The 18,849-nt window shown below is 39.3% G+C and overlaps 3 protein-coding genes and 1 long non-coding RNA gene across 5 annotated transcripts; 1 reads left to right on the top strand and 3 right to left on the bottom strand.

Annotated features, from left to right (window-relative positions):
* Positions 1-431: 431 nt before the first annotated feature.
* LOC131019495 (uncharacterized) lies at positions 432-3,346 on the bottom strand. Its single transcript, XR_009100289.1, has 3 exons — positions 3,232-3,346; positions 1,310-1,376; positions 432-706 (listed from the first exon to the last, which is right to left on the bottom strand). It is a non-coding gene; the product is annotated as an uncharacterized LOC131019495 (long non-coding RNA).
* Positions 3,347-4,762: 1,416 nt separating this feature from the next.
* LOC131019027 (serine hydroxymethyltransferase 7-like) lies at positions 4,763-8,684 on the top strand. Of its 2 annotated transcripts, XR_009100106.1 has the most exons (5): positions 4,808-6,326; positions 6,902-7,307; positions 7,793-7,894; positions 8,002-8,300; positions 8,391-8,572. XR_009100106.1 is itself a non-coding variant. In XM_057947715.1 (4 exons), the coding sequence occupies exons 1-4, from the start codon at positions 5,223-5,225 to the stop codon at positions 8,220-8,222; spliced, it is 1,833 nt and encodes a 610-aa protein (XP_057803698.1). In that variant the 5' UTR covers positions 4,763-5,222; the 3' UTR covers positions 8,223-8,684. The 2 variants fall into 2 exon arrangements, 1 of the variants encoding a protein (XP_057803698.1); XM_057947715.1 differs by having other exon boundaries at positions 4,763-6,326; positions 8,002-8,684.
* A 4,038-nt stretch (positions 8,685-12,722) lies between these two features.
* On the bottom strand, positions 12,723-14,617 carry LOC131019368 (uncharacterized). The gene is made up of 2 exons (XM_057947905.1): positions 13,519-14,617; positions 12,723-13,423 (listed from the first exon to the last, which is right to left on the bottom strand). Exons 1-2 carry the CDS (start codon positions 13,858-13,860, stop codon positions 12,860-12,862), a joined length of 906 nt encoding a protein of 301 aa, XP_057803888.1. The 5' UTR covers positions 13,861-14,617; the 3' UTR covers positions 12,723-12,859.
* Positions 14,618-15,342: 725 nt separating this feature from the next.
* Positions 15,343-17,851, bottom strand: LOC131019021 (probable receptor-like protein kinase At1g11050). Its single transcript, XM_057947710.1, has one exon. The coding sequence runs from the start codon at positions 17,467-17,469 to the stop codon at positions 15,592-15,594; it is 1,878 nt and encodes a 625-aa protein (XP_057803693.1). The 5' UTR covers positions 17,470-17,851; the 3' UTR covers positions 15,343-15,591.
* Positions 17,852-18,849: the final 998 nt, after the last annotated feature.

Raw genomic sequence — 18,849 nt, 5'->3', positions numbered from 1 at the left:
ATAAACTCTCTCATGATTCATCATGTAACATCAACATCATACTCTTACAACATAATAACTCATTATTAATCATGTTGTCATCCTCAAACTCAAATTATGCATCTTCAAAGTGTAACATCATAACTCATCATATAACCTCAACATCATGCTCTTCAAAATTTAACGTCAAATAAACTTTGAAATTTTACATACCTCGTTGAGCCTGGTGTGATGGTGCGCTGAGCTCACGGTTGTTAATAACTATTAGTCTAGTGACTCATTCTAGACTAAACTCAAGACTTCTAATTCAGAGCTTTCCTTCGCTCTGATACCACTTGTCACAGCCCGCCCTAACTAGGGATAGTTAGGCCGAGTGATCCACGACTAGGGATGGGGTTAAAGAAGAAGGGGAAGAAAAGGGGCGTCATTTATAGCCGTAAAACTTACTCATCTTAATAAAACTCGTCATTTTTATTCATTAATACTCAATTGAAAACAGTCTGAAAGACTGCATAAAAGTTAATTAATATCATTAATCAAGTTATACATCATATGCAACCATTCTCTTAAGACTCAAAGTATGACATAACATACTATAACATCAACAACATCTTGCAGCGGAAAGTAGCTAGACATATGTATGAAGACATATTCTAGACAGGTTAACTATTTATTAACAACCCTGGAGACTCCGCTCATTGCAGCACCATCATCACATCAGCTCAACCTGCACATTTAGAAAACATATGCAGGGCTGAGTACAAAAGCACTCAGTGGGCACGTATGCCTAGGTATAAAAATACATGCTTCAAAACTGTAAATTGTCATGCCATCATAATCAGTACAGCAAGGGAGTTTTTCGCTAAAAAGGCCCAAGCTTACTAAGTTCATTTGTGATTCTTAAAGTTCGTCTGATCAGACTAAGTTCTTTTGTAATCTATCATATTTGAAACTGTGTGCCGGAGAGGTGGCCACCTCTCACGGTCACTTGACCGGCCAACCCGCTAGATGACTCACGGTCACTGGTGTACACTAGCCCTGGCAGGATAGCTATCAACTGCTCAGGACCCGAATTCGATTTCATCATTGGCAAAGCCAAAGCAGATAGATATCATACTAAAATTTAAACATTTTATGGCAAGACAATACTTGAAATAACTTTAACTCAAATATTTTGTAACGAAATAACTTGCTCAAATGTAACATTAAACTCATTTGATAGATATATAAAACTGAAATTAACAGTTAAATCATCTCATGCATTCATTCGTATAAGAGGCCTACGACACGCAGGGGATCTCTATATACGTATAGTAAAAGTAATGCCCACCTCGTTGTGTCTCTGTATCAATGAGTAACGTCACTCTCTCCCTCAAGTCGTTACTTCCCAAAAGGACCTTCATCGTTATGAAGAATTGGTGAGAAGTTATAAAAGAAACCTCGATTAATAATCTAATCTCTTTTATGAAACATTAGTATCTCTAATGTTCATCTCTCTTGATTGTTAATCAATATAACAATTATTATCTCTCGTCATTACTCATTAATTATAACATCCTTATGTTATAATTAGCAGCGCTTCAATTAAAAGAAATATTTAACACATCGAAAAGTCCACTTTCTTAGCAGATCTATTCGCTCTCATCTCGTCTAATTAACCGATTAGAAAGTTAAACTTTCCATTAGGCATGTATTTGAGTCACGGGTCAACAAGAATTGACTATGCTCAAATTCTAATTTCACTAAAAATTTCGGCATGACCTATTCATATATAATGTCAGCCACGAGATTTCAACGCGTGAATCTCACTACGTGAACTCGTCTCTCGACTCAAAACTTAACATCTTGACATCTTTTCAACGCAAACCAAACAATTCAAAATCATCAAAACTCTTTATCAGTAAACTATCATTTATACTCGACACCAATTGTTCGAGTGTCAGATACCAACATTTATGTGCGTTAATCATAACTCTCACAACTCACACCATTTAGTCATATCGTATCATCCATCAAAACAAATATAATCAAGTTGTTTTCTAGAAAGTTTTGCTGTTTTTGTGTCATCTTTAAAAATTCATAACAACCAACTCAATCATCATAAACTCTCATACCAATTGATCTCAAAAACTCCATGAAGTGTAGTTCACTCTAAAAATGGTAGTTAACCAAAAAGGTTAAAGGTTTTTGGAGATATTGCTCTTTTAGTGCAGGCTGTCAAAGATTGACAGTTTCTGCCAATTTTGTTTAGGCCATTAGAAACCAAGGCAAACCTTAATAAAATTCCATCAAATTTAATCAGCCAAAACTAAAGGTATCCTTGAAGATTTGGTTAAAATTTCACAAGAGAAAACGTTCATATGATCTGCCAAATAAACAATGAAACTCATACACTTTTACTGTTGGAAAAATATGACAGCAGAACAGGGCATTTTTGAAATAATAAACTGCTCTGTTTCAGAGGTCATAAAAATCGAAATCTTATGTTTTTAGAAAAGTATTGAAGTCTAGTTTCGTTTAAAAAAAACGGTGATGCAAAATCCTTCATGGATTAATAGATATAAACGTTTTTGTGAAGTCTACCAACAGTTGACAGATTCTGTCAAGGATTTTTTTCAAAATATCTTTAAAATACCAAACATCATCCAAAAGACATGAAATTTTGCAGCGACGAAATACACATATCATAGATAAACATACTAAAATTTCAGAGCCATCAAGCAATGAAAACTCATCGAAACATAAGCTTGAAACTGCTGTAAAATTTTGACAGAATTCCAGTTTTAATTTCGTTCAACAATTATCATCCATAAATTGTAAATCAATTAGCATGCTCATGTGACATCGTAGAACACATATACGCAATAATATTCATTATGCAACGTCTCAAACTTCACGAATTTAAATAATCATACTCCAAAAATTTATACAATTTTCGTGCTTGGAAAAATACGAATTTAATATATATCGATTCTAGCATACCCCTAAGCACAAATATCAAGTCAAAACGATCAAACAAAAATCGAAAGACAAGCTAATATGTGAAAAACGGGGCTGCCCTCATGGGTTTCATAGCTACGGTTCGTTCCGTTCTTACTCCCTTCATTAAACATGCTCAACATTTACCCAAGAACAACATACTAAAATTTCACGACGATCCGACGTCGTTTCAAAATAAAGTCGAGAATCGACGTTTTTCGACGTCGACGAAAATCGAAAATAAAACCATCAAAACGTAGGTAAAGATCTTACCTACTTAGATACGTGATCGAAAAGATGATCGGCGCTTGTCTCGGTGCTCAAATCGGAGGTCAAAAGCTCCGTCCAAGCTTAAATGGAAAATGGCGTGTGTAGTGTGTGTTTTAGGTGTTGTGTGTGTAAATATGTGAGTTGTGTGTGTGGTGTGGGCTGATATAGCGTGAGTTAGTGAGGGGAAAGGGGTTTTGGGAGGTTTGGGGGTGGTTAGGGGTAGGGTAGGTTAGATATTTAGGATATTAACCCGTTAGTCGTTAAATATCTCGTATCGTCTCGTTTTAACAACTAACAACCCATACTCTTTGTTACTCGCCCTCTCAACCTCTACTCACTTTCATTGCACTCGTAATTCTATATAAATATAGAAAACGCAAGCTCGTTCTCAAAATTCTGATAAACGAGCTCGGTTCGTTTATCGAGAAATCCCGATTTACTATTCACTCGTCGTCCAAAAATAAAAACTTTCATTATTGGACTTGTATCGAAAAACTAAGAATATTTCTCGACGACGTGCACGTAAGATTTTGAAAGTCGACAAAAAGACGAAATAGCAGTATTTTACTATTCATCGTCAAAAAGTCAAAATTTTCAAAAACGTCTTAACGGACTCAGATCTCACTTCCGAGTTCATCGTTCTCATTCAAATAATTATGTCGAATTATTCAAATACTCAAACTCAAATACGGATATAAAATCCCACATCATTCTCACATCATCGAAAGAACATCTCAACATCTTAAAAAAATAACAAGAAAACTTCATATAACTCCTCATCTATTTACAAAGTAAATCAAACAAGGGATCTAAACCCTAATTACTCAAACTCAAGCAATTAAACACGTCATCAAAAGCCCGGGTATTACAATAATCTCACAAGTCAGCCCTGGTCTTTCAAGCTCATAATGAAAATGATGTTTAGAAGTGAATTATGATATTTAAAGCATCAGATAGTGATGTTCAAACAATTGACGCATTCAGGCATAGTATTTTAGGGTCTAGACGAGATAATGCTCAAAAGTCAGATATCGTCTTTCGAGTTCTAGGTGATCATGAGATGAGATGATGCTTAGATGAAAAAAGAGATCTTAAATTAATTCTTATCCATCAATATATTAAAAATGTACAAAATTTATATAAACGGGTATTTTTACTATTCTAACAAAAAGTTAACATTTAATTGACAAATATAATTAAGATTAATATAATGTAAATTCTATTACATCAAACTAAATAATTAAAAATTAATTATATTATATAAAAATAATATAAATAATTTAAATTATAATTTAAAATCCCGTCGAATTTCGACGGGTTATACACTAGTAGTTTTGAAAAGTGCAAACTTAAAAGAAGTGGGATGAGATAAGTGGGACGGGAGGAAGTAGTACCCAAAATGTTATTGTGTCTCGGGGAAAATTGGAAATGGAAAAAAAAATATCAATTCGGTTTTAGGTCGTGGACCGGAGCGGAGCGATCCAGTAGGTCGGTAGAGGATGGGAAATAGACAGTGACGTGTATTATGTGGAAGAGCAGGAGTATGGGCCAGAAGAAAGCCCATCGCAGGGAATTCCTGCTCTGCCGGCCCTTCACCCCAACTATCCTGGTACTAAAAATCACAGCCAGTGACCGGAATCTCATCCTCTCATAAAACCGTCTACATTCATTCCCCCTCTCCTTCTCGTCTCGTCTCGTCAAACCCACGCTTCTCCTCCTCCTCCTCCTCATATATTACTATTATACTCCCTCTTTCATCATCATTAACCTTTTCACTATTTACATCTCGATTTCTCCAATTATCTCTCCATTTCTCATTATTCTTTCTATGGAACTTTCCGTCACAGTTGACGCCGCTCCTTTCTCCTGTAGCTGTCCCTGCTGTCTGCTCTCTTGATTCTCACTTCTTCCGTGCTCGATTTCAATCTCTGTAGGAAGCATTACTTCTCACTTCTGTTGTTTATATTAGCTTGTTTTTAATTGAGTTTCTGGTTATGGATTTGACTCAACCGCCGGCAAACAAAGGTCTTTCGCTAGGGTTTCTGTCCCACGCATCTGATACGCCTCCGTTGGTGAAAAGCAACCGGATCCCTAGCCCTAAAATCGCCGACGATTCGATTTCTTTTCAGATCGAGTCGCGCAGTAGGGACCCTTCGCATCCGCTGCCGCCTGTTCCACTTCAATTGATGGACCAGCAGAAGGAGAATCACCATAATTATTTTCGTGGGGGCAACGATTTGAATGAAACTAGGGATGTTGAGGAGGAAGAGGATGAGGAGAAGTTGGAGGAGTTTCGCATTTTGGGGCACTCGATGACTCTGAAGCGGAAGCGCGACTGCGACTCAGGGTGGTCATCGGCGTCGCCACCTTCCTCCTCCAAGGGGGTTAGGGTTTCGTCGAACAGCGACATGGAATCTCGGAGGATCGCTGTCCGGTCGTGGGGGAATCAGAGCTTGCGGGATGCTGATCCGGATATCTTTGAGATAATGGAGAAAGAGAAAGGGAGGCAGTTCAAAGGGATTGAATTGATTGCCTCTGAGAATTTTGTGTGCAAAGCTGTGATGGAGGCGTTGGGCAGCTACCTTACTAATAAGTACTCTGAAGGAATGCCTGGTGCGCGGTATTATGGTGGGAATCAGTACATTGATGAGATTGAAACACTGTGTTGTGAGCGTGCCTTGACTGCTTTCAGCCTTGATTCCGAGGGTTGGGGTGTAAATGTACAGCCGTATTCATGTACATCTGCAAATTTTGCAGTGTATACTGGGCTTTTGCTTCCGGGTGATAGGATAATGGGATTGGATACACCTTCCGGAGGGAACACGAGTCACGGGTGCTATTTACCCAATGGGCGGAAAATGTCTGGAGCCTCGATCTTTTTTGAGAGTTTGCCTTATAAGATTAATCCGCAGACAGGCTATGTAGACTATGATAAGCTTGAGGAGAAGGCACTTGATTTTCGCCCCAAGATATTGATTTGTGGTGGAAGTTCGTATCCTCGGGAGTGGGAGTATGCAAGGTTGAGGAAGATAGCAGATAAATGTGGTGCTGTGTTGTTGTGCGACATGGCTCAAATTAGCGGCCTTATAGCTGCTAAGGTGAAATTCTTTATTCCTTCTTACTTTGCTTTTGGAGCACTTTCTTGTGAATTTTGTTTCGTGTTGTCCATTTTGTTGAATAATTACTTTTGTTTTCTAAATTCTGAAGTATTGATTATGCAAGTTGGTTTAGAGATAAAAAATCAATTTAATTTATGAGCAAGTAGTTTATTTTTTAAATCCTTTTATTTTGGGAAATTTTCGTACTTATCCAGCCTGTATGCATAATTAGCATGGCATGGCATGGCATGGCTTCCTTTAATGATTTCTTGGGTCAAAGTGAATTTTATCCAATGGAACATGCTGTATGCATTATTTTTGTAGCTTACTGGTTTACCGGTTTGGATGCATTTACTTTAGGATTCTACCATTTTAGTAGAAGCCAATGATTCAATACTTATTCCTCAAAATTTATCTTTCTTATACATTTTCTTATCAAAATTTTCCGTACTGGTCTTGTAATAATTTATCCAACTCTCTTTAAATGCCAGAGCTTGCTTTCTACTTTTGATTAGATGCCCTTTTCCTGTTCTTGATTACACGATTTAGCATTTAATATAATCATTTTGTTGCAGGAATGTGCAAGCCCTTTTGAATATTGTGATATTGTAACCTCTACAACTCATAAAAGTCTTCGAGGACCTAGGGGAGGAATTATTTTCTACAGAAGGGGCCCAAAACTTAGAAAGCGAGGGATGCATTTGAATCAAGGAGATGGTGTTGATAAATATGACTTTGAGGAGAAGATAAACTTTGCTGTTTTCCCTGCAATGCAAGGTGGGCCGCACAATAATCACATTGCAGCGCTTGCCATAGCTTTGAAACAAGTGGCTACTCCCGAGTACAAGACGTACATGCAACAAGTGAAGAAAAATGCTCATGCTTTAGCATCAGCTTTGAAGAAAAGGCACTGTAAACTTGTAACTGGGGGCACTGATAATCATATGCTGATATGGGATCTAAGGAATTTTGGAGTTACAGGCATGAATTCCACATCTTGCCTTCCTTTTTAACTTTACAGATTTCTCTTGTTCTTTCTCTTGGATCTTGCTGGCCTGTTTGTGGGATTAGGTTCTGCAAACATTCTACTTTACTTTTTTAAGAAGTGAGTGTAGGAGGCGAGAGAACTAAAATTTGGACTGCTTGTTAAAGAATATTTGTTCCATGATCCTTCTGTGTATCTGGGACCTTTGAAGAAGCTTGAAGTTTGTGTGTTTTGCTAACATACATGCTACTGTAGAAATTTGTCAGAAGGAATATATCAATGTATATATGGTTTCTTTTTGTGAAATTGTGTATCGCCTTTGTCTGTGGTTTGTTTCTTTTAGTTGTCTTGATTGTGTAACTATTAAAGTGAGAGATGAATCATTTGGCGCTTCTAGCAGAATTGAGTTTATTAATTACTATCTGCTGGTGTAACTGTTGGAGCACGTCATAATCTTTTCCATGCTTTTGATGATATGCAGGCTATATTCTTGAGAAGATCTGCGAGTTGTGTCACATTACGCTCAATAAAGTCACAATCTTTGATGACAATGGCAATATCACCCCAGGAGGTGTAAGGATTGGTAAGTCCATTTAAACTCCAGTTAATGGGTGTATTTTTAAGTTCTGAAAATGGTTTATGCAGTGATTTTGTGCTGATGAGTGATAAGTTGCCATTATATTCCCACAGGTACTCCTGCAATGACATCAAGAGGTTGTGTTGAGTCTGATTTTGATGTTATGGCCGACTTTCTCCTCCAAGCTGTACATATTGCTAGTTCAGTGCAGAGAGATCACGGAAAACTGCCAAAATCTTTCCTGAAGGGGCTCGAGAACAACAAAGAAATTGTTGAGCTCCGAGCACGAGCAGAAAGTTTTGCTTCTCAATTTGCTATGCCTGGATTTGATTGATGATTTGGTCTCCAGGGATGGGTTATGGTCAGATGAATCCATTTGTCTGTCCAAGTCTCGTGACTTGTACAATACATGGTAACGTTTCGTTGACACTCAATTTTTTCTTATGGCCATTTTGTGTGCTTGGCATACGCTGACTGAATTACGGATGTGCCATGATGCTAGTCATTGTGCCTGTGGAATGCTGACATGTTGGAATGCCAACGCGTTCCCCCTAGGTAGTAAGACACGTTTGAGGTCATTTTTGAATCGTTGCCTGGGGGCTGGAGGGACGACCTTATTATCCGCTATTATTTAGTCCTGGTGACTCAGGGTTCATATTTTGTGTAAAGTTGTCATTTAGTTTTTATACTTGCTATTAGGGTTGTAAATGAATCGAATAATTTTGCTCGATTCGAGATTCGATTCGAAATTGCCTGATTCGTATTCGAAATTATTCGATTCGTATTCGATAACAAATATTCGATTCGATTCGATTATTATTCAAATACTTAAATGAAATATTGATATTCGATTCGATATTCGTAGATATTCGATTCGATATATATATATATATATATAAATATATATATATTTATATATTTTTTAAAAGTCAATTTAAAATCAAATAGTTGATTTTTATATATATATTATACACAGGTGAAGTCAATTATCGAGTAATTATCTTGAAGCCAGGTTGGTAATTATAGCTCATTCACTAAAATCAGCGCCGCACAGCTCATATTGAATATACTAAAAAGTACTCCAAAACCTAAACCTAATTCACTAAAACTTAATTCAGCGCCTCCTCACTTCAGTCCTCAACCTCTCATTCCTCAAATCAGTGCCGCACAGCTCCCGCCTGCACCTGAACCTCGTCGCCCCACCCCCGCCGCAGATCTGCGCTTGCACCGCGCCGCCTGCACCTGAACCTCGTCGCCCCACCCCCGCCGTAGATCTGCGCTTGCACCGCGCCGCCTGCACCTGAACCTCGTCGCCCCACCCCCGCCGCAGATCTGCGCTTGCACCGCGCCCGCCTGCACCTGAACCGCGTAGCCTGCACCGCGCCGCTCGTCGCGCCTGCATCTGCACCGCGTCGCCGCGGAGAAGTCGGAATCGCGGGAGCAGCGGCGCGGAATCTACCTCCCCTCCACCGTAGCGCCGTTTCGCCGTTCCGCTTTCTCCGCCTCCACTGTAGCCTTCTTTCGCCGTTTCGCCGTCTGCCTCCCTTCCATCGCCTCTACCGGTGCGGCGCCAGATCCGTCCTGCTGCCATTGTTGAGGTTTTTTTGGGGAGATTCATAAGATTTGCTATAGATGTTGATGATTTTTTTTGTTTTTGTTTTCATTAGTTGCAGTGAGGGGAGGTTCACAGGATTTTCAATAGCTTGAGTTTGTTGTTGAGTTTGTTTCAATAGCTTGGCAGATTTTTATGTTTCTATTGTTGTTTCTGGTTTTGCTTAAGATTTCAGTGAATTGGAGATGCTACTGCTCCGATCTTGTTGATCTTGTCTCCTGGCTTGGTAATTTGGTTCTAGGATTAAAGGCGCTGAAATTTAATTTGGGGGAAATTTGAACATTTTTTTTTTCTTTAGAATTTCGAATCGAATATTTTCGAATCGAATAGTATAGAATACAAGTCGAATACTCGAATCGAATATTCGAATAGAATATTTTTCAAAAAAAAAATTAAGGTACTTTCATAAGACGAATCGAATACTCGAATCGAATCGAATAATTCGAAAATAGCAACGAATCGAATAACGAATCGAATTTGGTATTCGAATTCGAATCGAATCACGAATCGAATATTAGTATCATTTCACGAATACGAATCGAATATGGTGATATTCGCTTTGATTCGATTCGATTACAACCCTACTTGCTATTATATAAAGAGTTCACTTGATCATTGAATTTGTTGGGGCTGGGGGATTGTTATGTCTTATTATTATTATATATATGTATGTATGTGTACGATTATCAGGTGATTTTATGTATTTGTAAAAGGAGATTTTGTCACATGCAACTGCGGCTTCTAGATTACTAGTTTAGGGCAAGTTTGGGACACCTTCAAAATCAAAAGGTTATGTTCATCCTCTCTCTCTCTCTCTAGGGTATGTGGTTGATCGACCATTAAAATTCTCAATTCCAAAGGGTATCATTTGAAGATCGTATTCTGTTCGAGGCTTGCTGAACTTCTCTCTCCATTTTCCGTTAATAGTTCAACTTCTACACTGTTTTTGTATTAAATTATGTGTTAATAGGCAAAAATGCCCTTTTCTTATAAACACTTTTAAAAATGCCCTTTTTCATAAGTGAAAAAGGGCATTTTTATAAGAAAAGGGCATTTTTGCAAATGCCTCTTAAATTATACCTATGAAACAAGCAAAATTGGCCGGAAAACCAATTTCAATCGGAGTAGCTCTATTGGGATTTTGTGTAAATTCAATTTTTTAACAAGTCTGGCATTACAAAAATTATTTTACACGTGTTTCAACGTCAAAGCACACTAATGATCCTATTCAATTTTCAAATACCATAAAAAGTGTAAATTCCATAGATTTCGATAGTTTCAATATTTATTTTTCAGAGTCGAATAAAGGACTAGAAAACAAGACATGATTCAGATGTATTTGAGGATTTAGGCTTTTCATTATTAAAAGTCCCCGCCTTTTGAATTATGGAGCAAAGGCCAACACCAAGAATCTTACTAGTACCCAAATAGTCGTGTTATTCCACTTGCCATCATCCATTGTTTCAGAAGCTGAATGATTAGTGACTTTACTATCACAATTTAGGAGAATCTTACATGAAATGCACGTAAGATTTTGAATGGTAGCAGAAATAGTTGATATCAAATATTCAATGTTGAGCTAGTCCTCCTCATTTTCAATTGCACTGCACAATTTCCTTGTAACTTTTCTACTCGACTCGTTTCTTTCTTTTACGTCAATTTTCCAACTCTCCGCACATTTCCTTACCGTGTAACTCGTTTTGAGGTGAAGCACTTCAGCGTAAATGAAGCAATTAACCTCATTTTGTCGCTTCATAAATAAACTCTTGTCTTCCAAAAACCGACACAGAATCAAATATCGATATCTGCTCGCATTTCTTTTCTTTCCTATGTAGGATGAGATTGTCATCTAAACAGGAAGCATAATTCCCCAACTTTATTCAATCTTTTTTGGGTTAATTGCGCGAAAAATCATCAACTTTGGTCGGATTTCCAAACTTTCCATCAACTTTTTTTTTTAATAAAAAATTCCATGAATTTAAGGGGTTGAACAAATTTTCCATGCTTTTTTGCTCCGGTGAAGCTACGAGCTGACATGGGGCCGACATAGCGCCTATTATAACTGAAAATTGACACATAGAAAATAAAATAAAAAATAAAAAATTTATGGATCTGCACCACCGCCCTGTCGTCTTCTCCACCACCACACCGCTTTCTCCGCCGCCCTCTGTCGCCTACTCCCCTGCCTTTCCCCACCACCCACCGCCCTGTCGCCCTTCTCCACCACCACACCAGATCCGCCGCTTTCCTCTTCCCCCAACCACCTCGCAGATCCGTCGCCCCCCTCCACTGCCTTCCCCCACCACCACACCTCTCTCTCCACCGCCCTCCCTCACCACCATCACTAGAGCTGCGCCTTCCCCAACCACCACACCAAATCCTCCGCCTTCCTCTTTCCCCAACCATCTCGCAGATCTGCCACCCCCTCCGTTGCCTTCCCCCACACCACACCTCTCTTTTCACCAGCCTTCTCCACCACCTCGCAGATCCGCCGCCCCCTCCGCTGCCTTCCCGCACCACCACACACCTCTCTGTTCACCGTCCTCCCCAACCATCACCAGATCCGCTTAAAATGTTTAGGGTTTTTTAACTCTTCATCACCATCTGAAATCGCAAAACTCTACATTAGAGACGAAAAAGCTCTACCTACGGATTTTGATATGATTTTGTGAATAGCAGTGTTTGCAGTTCCACCAGTACCAGGTGGTTGGAAGAGCTCTGCCCACGGAGACAGAAAACCTTCTTTCCGGTGAGCTCGACCACTAACAGAGAGAGAGAGAGAGAGAGAAAGAGAGAGATAGAGAAGAGAGAATGTTTTGGGCTCAAAACGACGTTGTTTTATCCGCACCTAAACGATGTATTCACCGCCGGTGACGCCATGTCACTTTTCAGGTCACTTAAAAATGCCATGTCAGCACTCAATTTGGGGATTTTTGAAAACCATGGAAAAATTATTCAACCCCTTAAATTCATGGAATTTTTGACAAAAAAAAAAGTTCATGGAAAGTTTGGAAATCCGACCAATTAAAGTTCATGATTTTCCGCGTAATTAACCGATCTTTTTCCCCCCCTCTATTGTTTTACTGTTTCGAAGCATCTTTGAATTTGTCAAGTTTCTTTTGATCTCGTGAAGAAACAAGATTAGAAAGAATCAATTCCTGTGTCTCAACGAAATTTTTGCTTTCTCTTAAAGATAACATTGCCTTAGACATATTCTTGCTGTTTTAATTCTTCCTCAATTTATTTTTTTAATCGAAACACAGAATCACATTCCTTTCCTTGAAGTTTGTTTCCTCTTGATGTATTAAGATTACTTCCTCTCCTAAAAACATTTAAAAAAAAAAAAGTAGTAGTAGTAATTATGTATGAGAACACATGTTGAAAAGTGTCTTCCTCCCTTGCACGATCTCATCGAAGAAATCATCGAGCTGTCCAATTATGCCCTCAGCCCCACACTGCAAAGCTTCAACGCAGCTCTTCAAATTCTCAAGTTTGGCATCATCAACATCAAGCCCGGCCTCCACTTCCATCTTGAGCTCCTCCATGGCGAAGGCCGACCTCTGCAGCTCGTAGAGGAGGATGCCGGGCTGCGCCTGCACGTGGGCTAGCGCAGTCGCCACCCTCTCATGCAACTTGGCAGTGGAGGCGGCCACTGAGGAGGCGGAGGACGAGGCGGAGGCCCCCTCGTGATAAAAGGTGGTTTCCGGCCAGCAGTAGACCAAGGCACTCAGCAGAATGAGAAGAAGCAGTGTGCTCACATGCCTCATTGCGTAGAAAACCTCTCTGAAACCCTTCAACCTCACTGTATTTGTATTTTCCTTCAACTTTAAAGATAATGTCTGGATTTTCATCTCTGCGACGCTCCTGTTCTCGTGCTGCAGCGCCCTCAGCTCCCTCTCGCACCCGTTCATCGCCCTAATAACCTACGCAATCAATAACTAATAGCCATTAATTACAAAGATATATATATATAATATATATATATACTCCATAAAAATAAAAAAGAAGAGAAGCGAACCTGGTGGGGGTTTAGGGGTTGGAGCAAAGAGGCTGCGGTTGCGGCGGAGGAGTAGTAGGTTTCCATGGCGGAGACGGCGGATTTGATGAGGTGGCAGGCTTCCCAGAGGGAGGAGGTCTCGTCCATGTAGTCGTCGAGCCATTTGTCGCCGGCGGGGAGGCGCAGCTGGTGGAGCAATGAGGTAAGGTGGGAGTGGAAGGATCGGAGCGTGGAGAGCACGTGTTGGAGGAAGCTCACTGACATGAAGCTGTGGGAGGTGAGGAACAGATGATCAAGATTATCGACTTCGCGCGCTACGAACCTCAGGAATGCACTCACGGAGCTGGAGGGATGGCTCATCATCAGGAATGGAATGGCAGAGGACAACAATACAAACCATCATCATATTCTTTAATCCCTTTTTATAGTCACACATGATTGAGAATCTCCCATTTTTTTATTTTATTTTTTATTTTCTACTGCATAATCTTGTGCAATTACCCAAATGGTTAAGAAAAAAATTACTACTACTACAACTTTTTTGGACATGTATCATTGTTCATTTGTTATTTGATGGAAGCTAAAGTTAGAGCACTTTAACTAAGATCCCAATCAAGATTTGGTTGAGTGCACTTTAGCTTCCTCTCCTCTTTTTGGATGTGTAGTCCTTTCAACTATTTAATTCCAGTTTGGTCATTTATGGAAAGGGAATGATGAGGTTCTCTGCATCAACATTGTTTCATCAATTTGCTTTCTCTCTTTCTACTCAAATATATATTTTCTTTTTCATTAAAGAATGTCATAGAGAAAAGAAAAGGGATTTGATTGAGCTACCACCTCTCCATTTTGGGAAAAGGGATAGATTTGCAGGAGATGAGCATAAACACTTCAACATGGGATGGGATCCCAACAGAATGCAGATATCTTTTTTTCTTTTTCTTTTTTCTGCTGGGGAGAAAAGATTCTCTTACCATATTTCTGCTAATTTCCCACATATTTCATTTTCAAGAAAATGGCATTTCAGAACTCTTTTTTTTTTTTTTTTTTTTTTTGAGTTAAACTATACTCAAATTTTGGTTTTTAATAAAATCTATTTTTTTGGTCAAAAAATACATAAACTTTTAATTTTTTGGAGTTTGACATGATCCCAAAAACATAAAAGTTTACGTATTTTTTGACAAAAAAAATAGATTTGGTCAAAAACTAAAATTTGAGTATAGTTCGTGTATTTATAGGCAATTAACCCTTTTTTTTCTTCTTACTTGTGAAACAATAACATGTATGTTTCCCTCAATCTGGTTTTTTAGTTTGTCAAGTCTTGTGAAAGGTGAGGATGGAATGTACAAAATATTCGGTTCAATTATGAGAAATACATTTAACCAATACAAGTACATTTATAATATTATCAGTGGTATGGTATTCGATACGGTTTGGGTCCCAGGTTGATCAAAAGCGAACAAGTTAGCATGCTATTATTTCATATCAAGACTCCCAAAAGAAAAGGGCAAAACAGTAGAAGAAAACAGAAAACCTAGTAGTTGACAACGTAGGAAAGATTGGACACCATACATAAGCAATGCAGCAAAATTCACACTTGCATTCTAAACCAACCAAAGTGATACTTTGATGGCCACCATTACCATTACCATTACTACCAGATTCCATCTTTTTCTTCTTTATTGCACGCCTGAGCACTCTCTGACACAATCTCCGTACGACATAGTACGAGAGTACCAACCGTTGATTCCCACGATTGGTCGTCACTAACACTGGTGCCAAGCTAAATTCCACAACCATATTGTTTATCAATCAAATGATTAGAATTTCTAAAACTCAAGTAAAAGATGATAAAACGATCTCTATTTACATTAAACCATTTCAAAGGAGTGGCTTATAGTTATAGATATGTATACAAACTTTGTACATCTACAAAGGATTCAAGAACACCTCTAAATTCTCAAGACATTTTCCTTCTTATCAGTTGAAGCTCTGTTGATGAAACTGCCTTTGCACTTCCAAATCCAACAATCTTGAATTTTTCATTAGTTAATCATTTATCGGACAAAAAAAAGAAAACATCTTGTTTAGGGTTCTTCACCTAAGCATGTCTCCGGAATTGAGCTGTAATGCGCTCAATGCCGGAGAAATGCTGAAATTCCTTTGGAAGGAAGGGTGGCCGAGAGGCATTGGCCTATCCGGAATGATAGGGACCTCGATATCACCTTCCAACATCTTCAACGCTTCTGCAATGGTCGGCCTTAGGGCCACCATGACATGAGCACACAGAATGCCAACGAGCACGAACCTCTCCATCACTCCTCTTGGATTTGCAGTCTGTGAATCCCCATCGTTCACCAGGAAAGGATCCAACACCTTCTCGAGCTTCCCACCTTTCACGAGCTCCCAAGCCCAGTCCGTGATCAGGAATGCACGAGGCGACCCCCCGGACAGATCAAGAGCCTTCCTCCCACACATGATCTCCAAAACAACAACTCCAAAGCTGTACACGTCGCTCTTCTCAGTCAACTGCCCGTATAGGGCATACTCAGGCGCTAAATACCCATGCGTTCCAGCCACACGGGTCGTGAGATGAGACTGCCCTTCCCTGCTCTGCTTCGCCAACCCAAAATCCGCCACCCTTGCCCTCATCTCACTATCCAACAATATATTAGTCCCCTTGATATCCCTATGATATATAGCCGGCTTAACGCCATAGTGGAGATAAGCCAACCCTTTTGCCACATCCATGATTATACTCTTCCTCAGAGGCCACGACAACGGAGAATGCCCACTAGTACTCACCGGAAACAAATGGTCATCAAGGTTCCCATTCGGCATGTAATCATAAACAAGATAACGCTCACTCTCGTGTGGAGCACCGTTGTCAGCCACACAACACCCTCGAAGAGGCAGAAGATTCCTATGCTTCAAGTTACTAATGATCTCAACTTCATTACAAAACTCAGAATTCCCTTCAATATCAGATTCTATTATCTTCTTCACTGCAACAACCGTTCCATCACTCAATGTCCCTCTATAGACCATCCCAAAACCCCCTCTCCCTAGAAAGTTCTTAGGCGAAAACCCGTCCGTCGCCTTCTCAAGTTCATCAATCTTGAACCATATAGACACTATGGTAGGCCTTCTTGCCCTAGACCCCAATTCCTCCTCTCCCTCATCACTTCTCTCTCTAAACTTCCTACCCCACCAAATGTACAACCCCAACAAACCACACACCAAAACTAGAGCCACACCGGCTCCAGCCACGCCATAAATCAAACCCGAATGCCTCTTACTAGACGAGCTCTTGTTAGAAACAATCGATAAACCAAAAATACAGGAAACAGCACCAATGCTCTCAGGTCCAAACTGATTCACAATTCCAGCAGCATACAAAACCGCAAAGTAAAAACAATTTGTGGAATGAGAGTTATTACCATCAATTGCGATCAAACTTGATTGAACCTTAAAACCTGCAGCAACGCAAGCATCACAAGCGGTGAGATCAGCGAGGTCCGGCTTGCAAGCAGAGTCCAAATCGGTCGAATTCCCGAGCTTCTCAACCCAATCTCGAGTGGTTTGAATCGAGGCACAGATGTTTGGGGTTGTGATAAATTGCATAGGATTGAAACACACGGATGTCAGATTAGACGGCAGAGAAAGAGAGCTCAGTTTTGTCTGAAAATCTTGGAGGCATGAAATTGAGGTGGGCAAATCTGGGAGCCGGAAAAAAGATGTCCTTTTTAGATTCTCCGCGAATGCTACGCCGATGAGAGAGAGAAGGGCTTGGCAGCACCTGGTGCTGTTGGGAGAGAGATGGTCTTTGCACTCGGAAACATCCCATGGGACTGTCCTTACATAATCGAAATTCATGGGACATTTTGAGGTTGCGTTTGTGGGATTTTCGCTCGGAGATGGCGCCGACAGAGCGCTGACGGAAAGGGATAGAAACAGAGTCAAAATCAGCTTCATTTTAAAAGAACCCCTAGCTACACTGCGTTTGTTTTGTGCAGGGTTTTGAGGTCTGAAATCATTGGGAAGAAGGGAATCAAGAATTATACTCTGTTTTCCAACTAGGAAAGGAGGAGGAAAAGGGACTTTCTCTTTCTCTTTCTAACGATGCATGAATCTAACCCAAGGAAAATTCGAGGAAGAAACGAAAAAGAAAAAAAAAATGAAATTGGTGGGAGGAATAGATAGAGAAGTGGGCGAATTTTAGTCAAAGATTGGTTTATAAGATATTTGAGTTGGAATCTCAACGGCGGGCGGCTGCTGTGGAAGATGAAGATTGGAGTTGCAGCTGCAATGTCAAAGACTCAAAATGAGTTTGCTGCTTTGACTCAAAACACACACACTCACACTTCTGTTATGCCACGTCACCATGATGTATATAAGTTCCATGAAAAAATGACCTAAAATAAGGAAATATCTATCCTAAAGCCGACATCTGATTTCATTAATTCAAAGTAAGGGTATATAATTTTTTAAAATTTTAATTTTTAATAATAAATATTAATTAGAGTTCATAATATAATAATATTTTTTATTTTTATAAAATACAATTATAAAATAGATAAATTAAGAGTGGTACACGATGATACACACAAAATAGTGGGACAGAGGATCCCATCTGTATGTGGTAGGCTGGGACGTTGGATTAGTGTCACATCAAAAGTGATAGAGAACTGATTCATTTCATTTAAATAAACCCAATCAACCTAGAAAACCGGTTCATTTCATTTAAATCAACCCAGACCGATACTATAGTGATTTTGAATTTATGTCCTGGTTTGGTTTTGTTTGAGGTAGGACCTACGAAGCCTACATGCAATTTAATAAATTTATTTTTAGATTCTTGGACTGAAACATTTATGTACACGTTTCGTACTTTGATTGTGTAATTTTTTTCTTCAATGAATTTAAACATTAATATATCAGTGTTTTCTGGATTTTTCTTTTTATGATAGTCTTCCTTGTCTTGCCTAAAAAAAAGAGTGTCTTCCTTCTCCAGCACTCCATGTAATATCCGTACTCATTTTTTTAAAAAAAAATTGAAGGTCGTCATTAGCTGTTTTGCGGAGCTGCATTTTGTTGCTATGAAGCGTGGACTGAAGTGGTAGTGCTTCTTCATGCTGCATTTTGATTTTACGAAGACTACTACTTGTTTTCTTCCAAGGTAATTTTTTTTTTATGTTTTTAGGTTTCGTCTTGAATTAATTTTTTACTTTTTCTATTAATAATTTGAGTAGATTGTCGTGAGTTGAAAGTGTATTATCTACAATGAATTTATGTTTGAGACCCACTTTTTCGGGGCCATATTTATGGCCGCCGGCAACAAGTCGTCATTGTATT

This window comes from Salvia miltiorrhiza, chromosome 1 (assembly GCF_028751815.1).
Source record: "Salvia miltiorrhiza cultivar Shanhuang (shh) chromosome 1, IMPLAD_Smil_shh, whole genome shotgun sequence".
Classification (NCBI taxonomy): domain Eukaryota; kingdom Viridiplantae; phylum Streptophyta; class Magnoliopsida; order Lamiales; family Lamiaceae; genus Salvia; species Salvia miltiorrhiza.
Note: the sequence above shows the minus strand (reverse complement) of the source record. Positions and strands in the feature narration are given on the sequence as shown.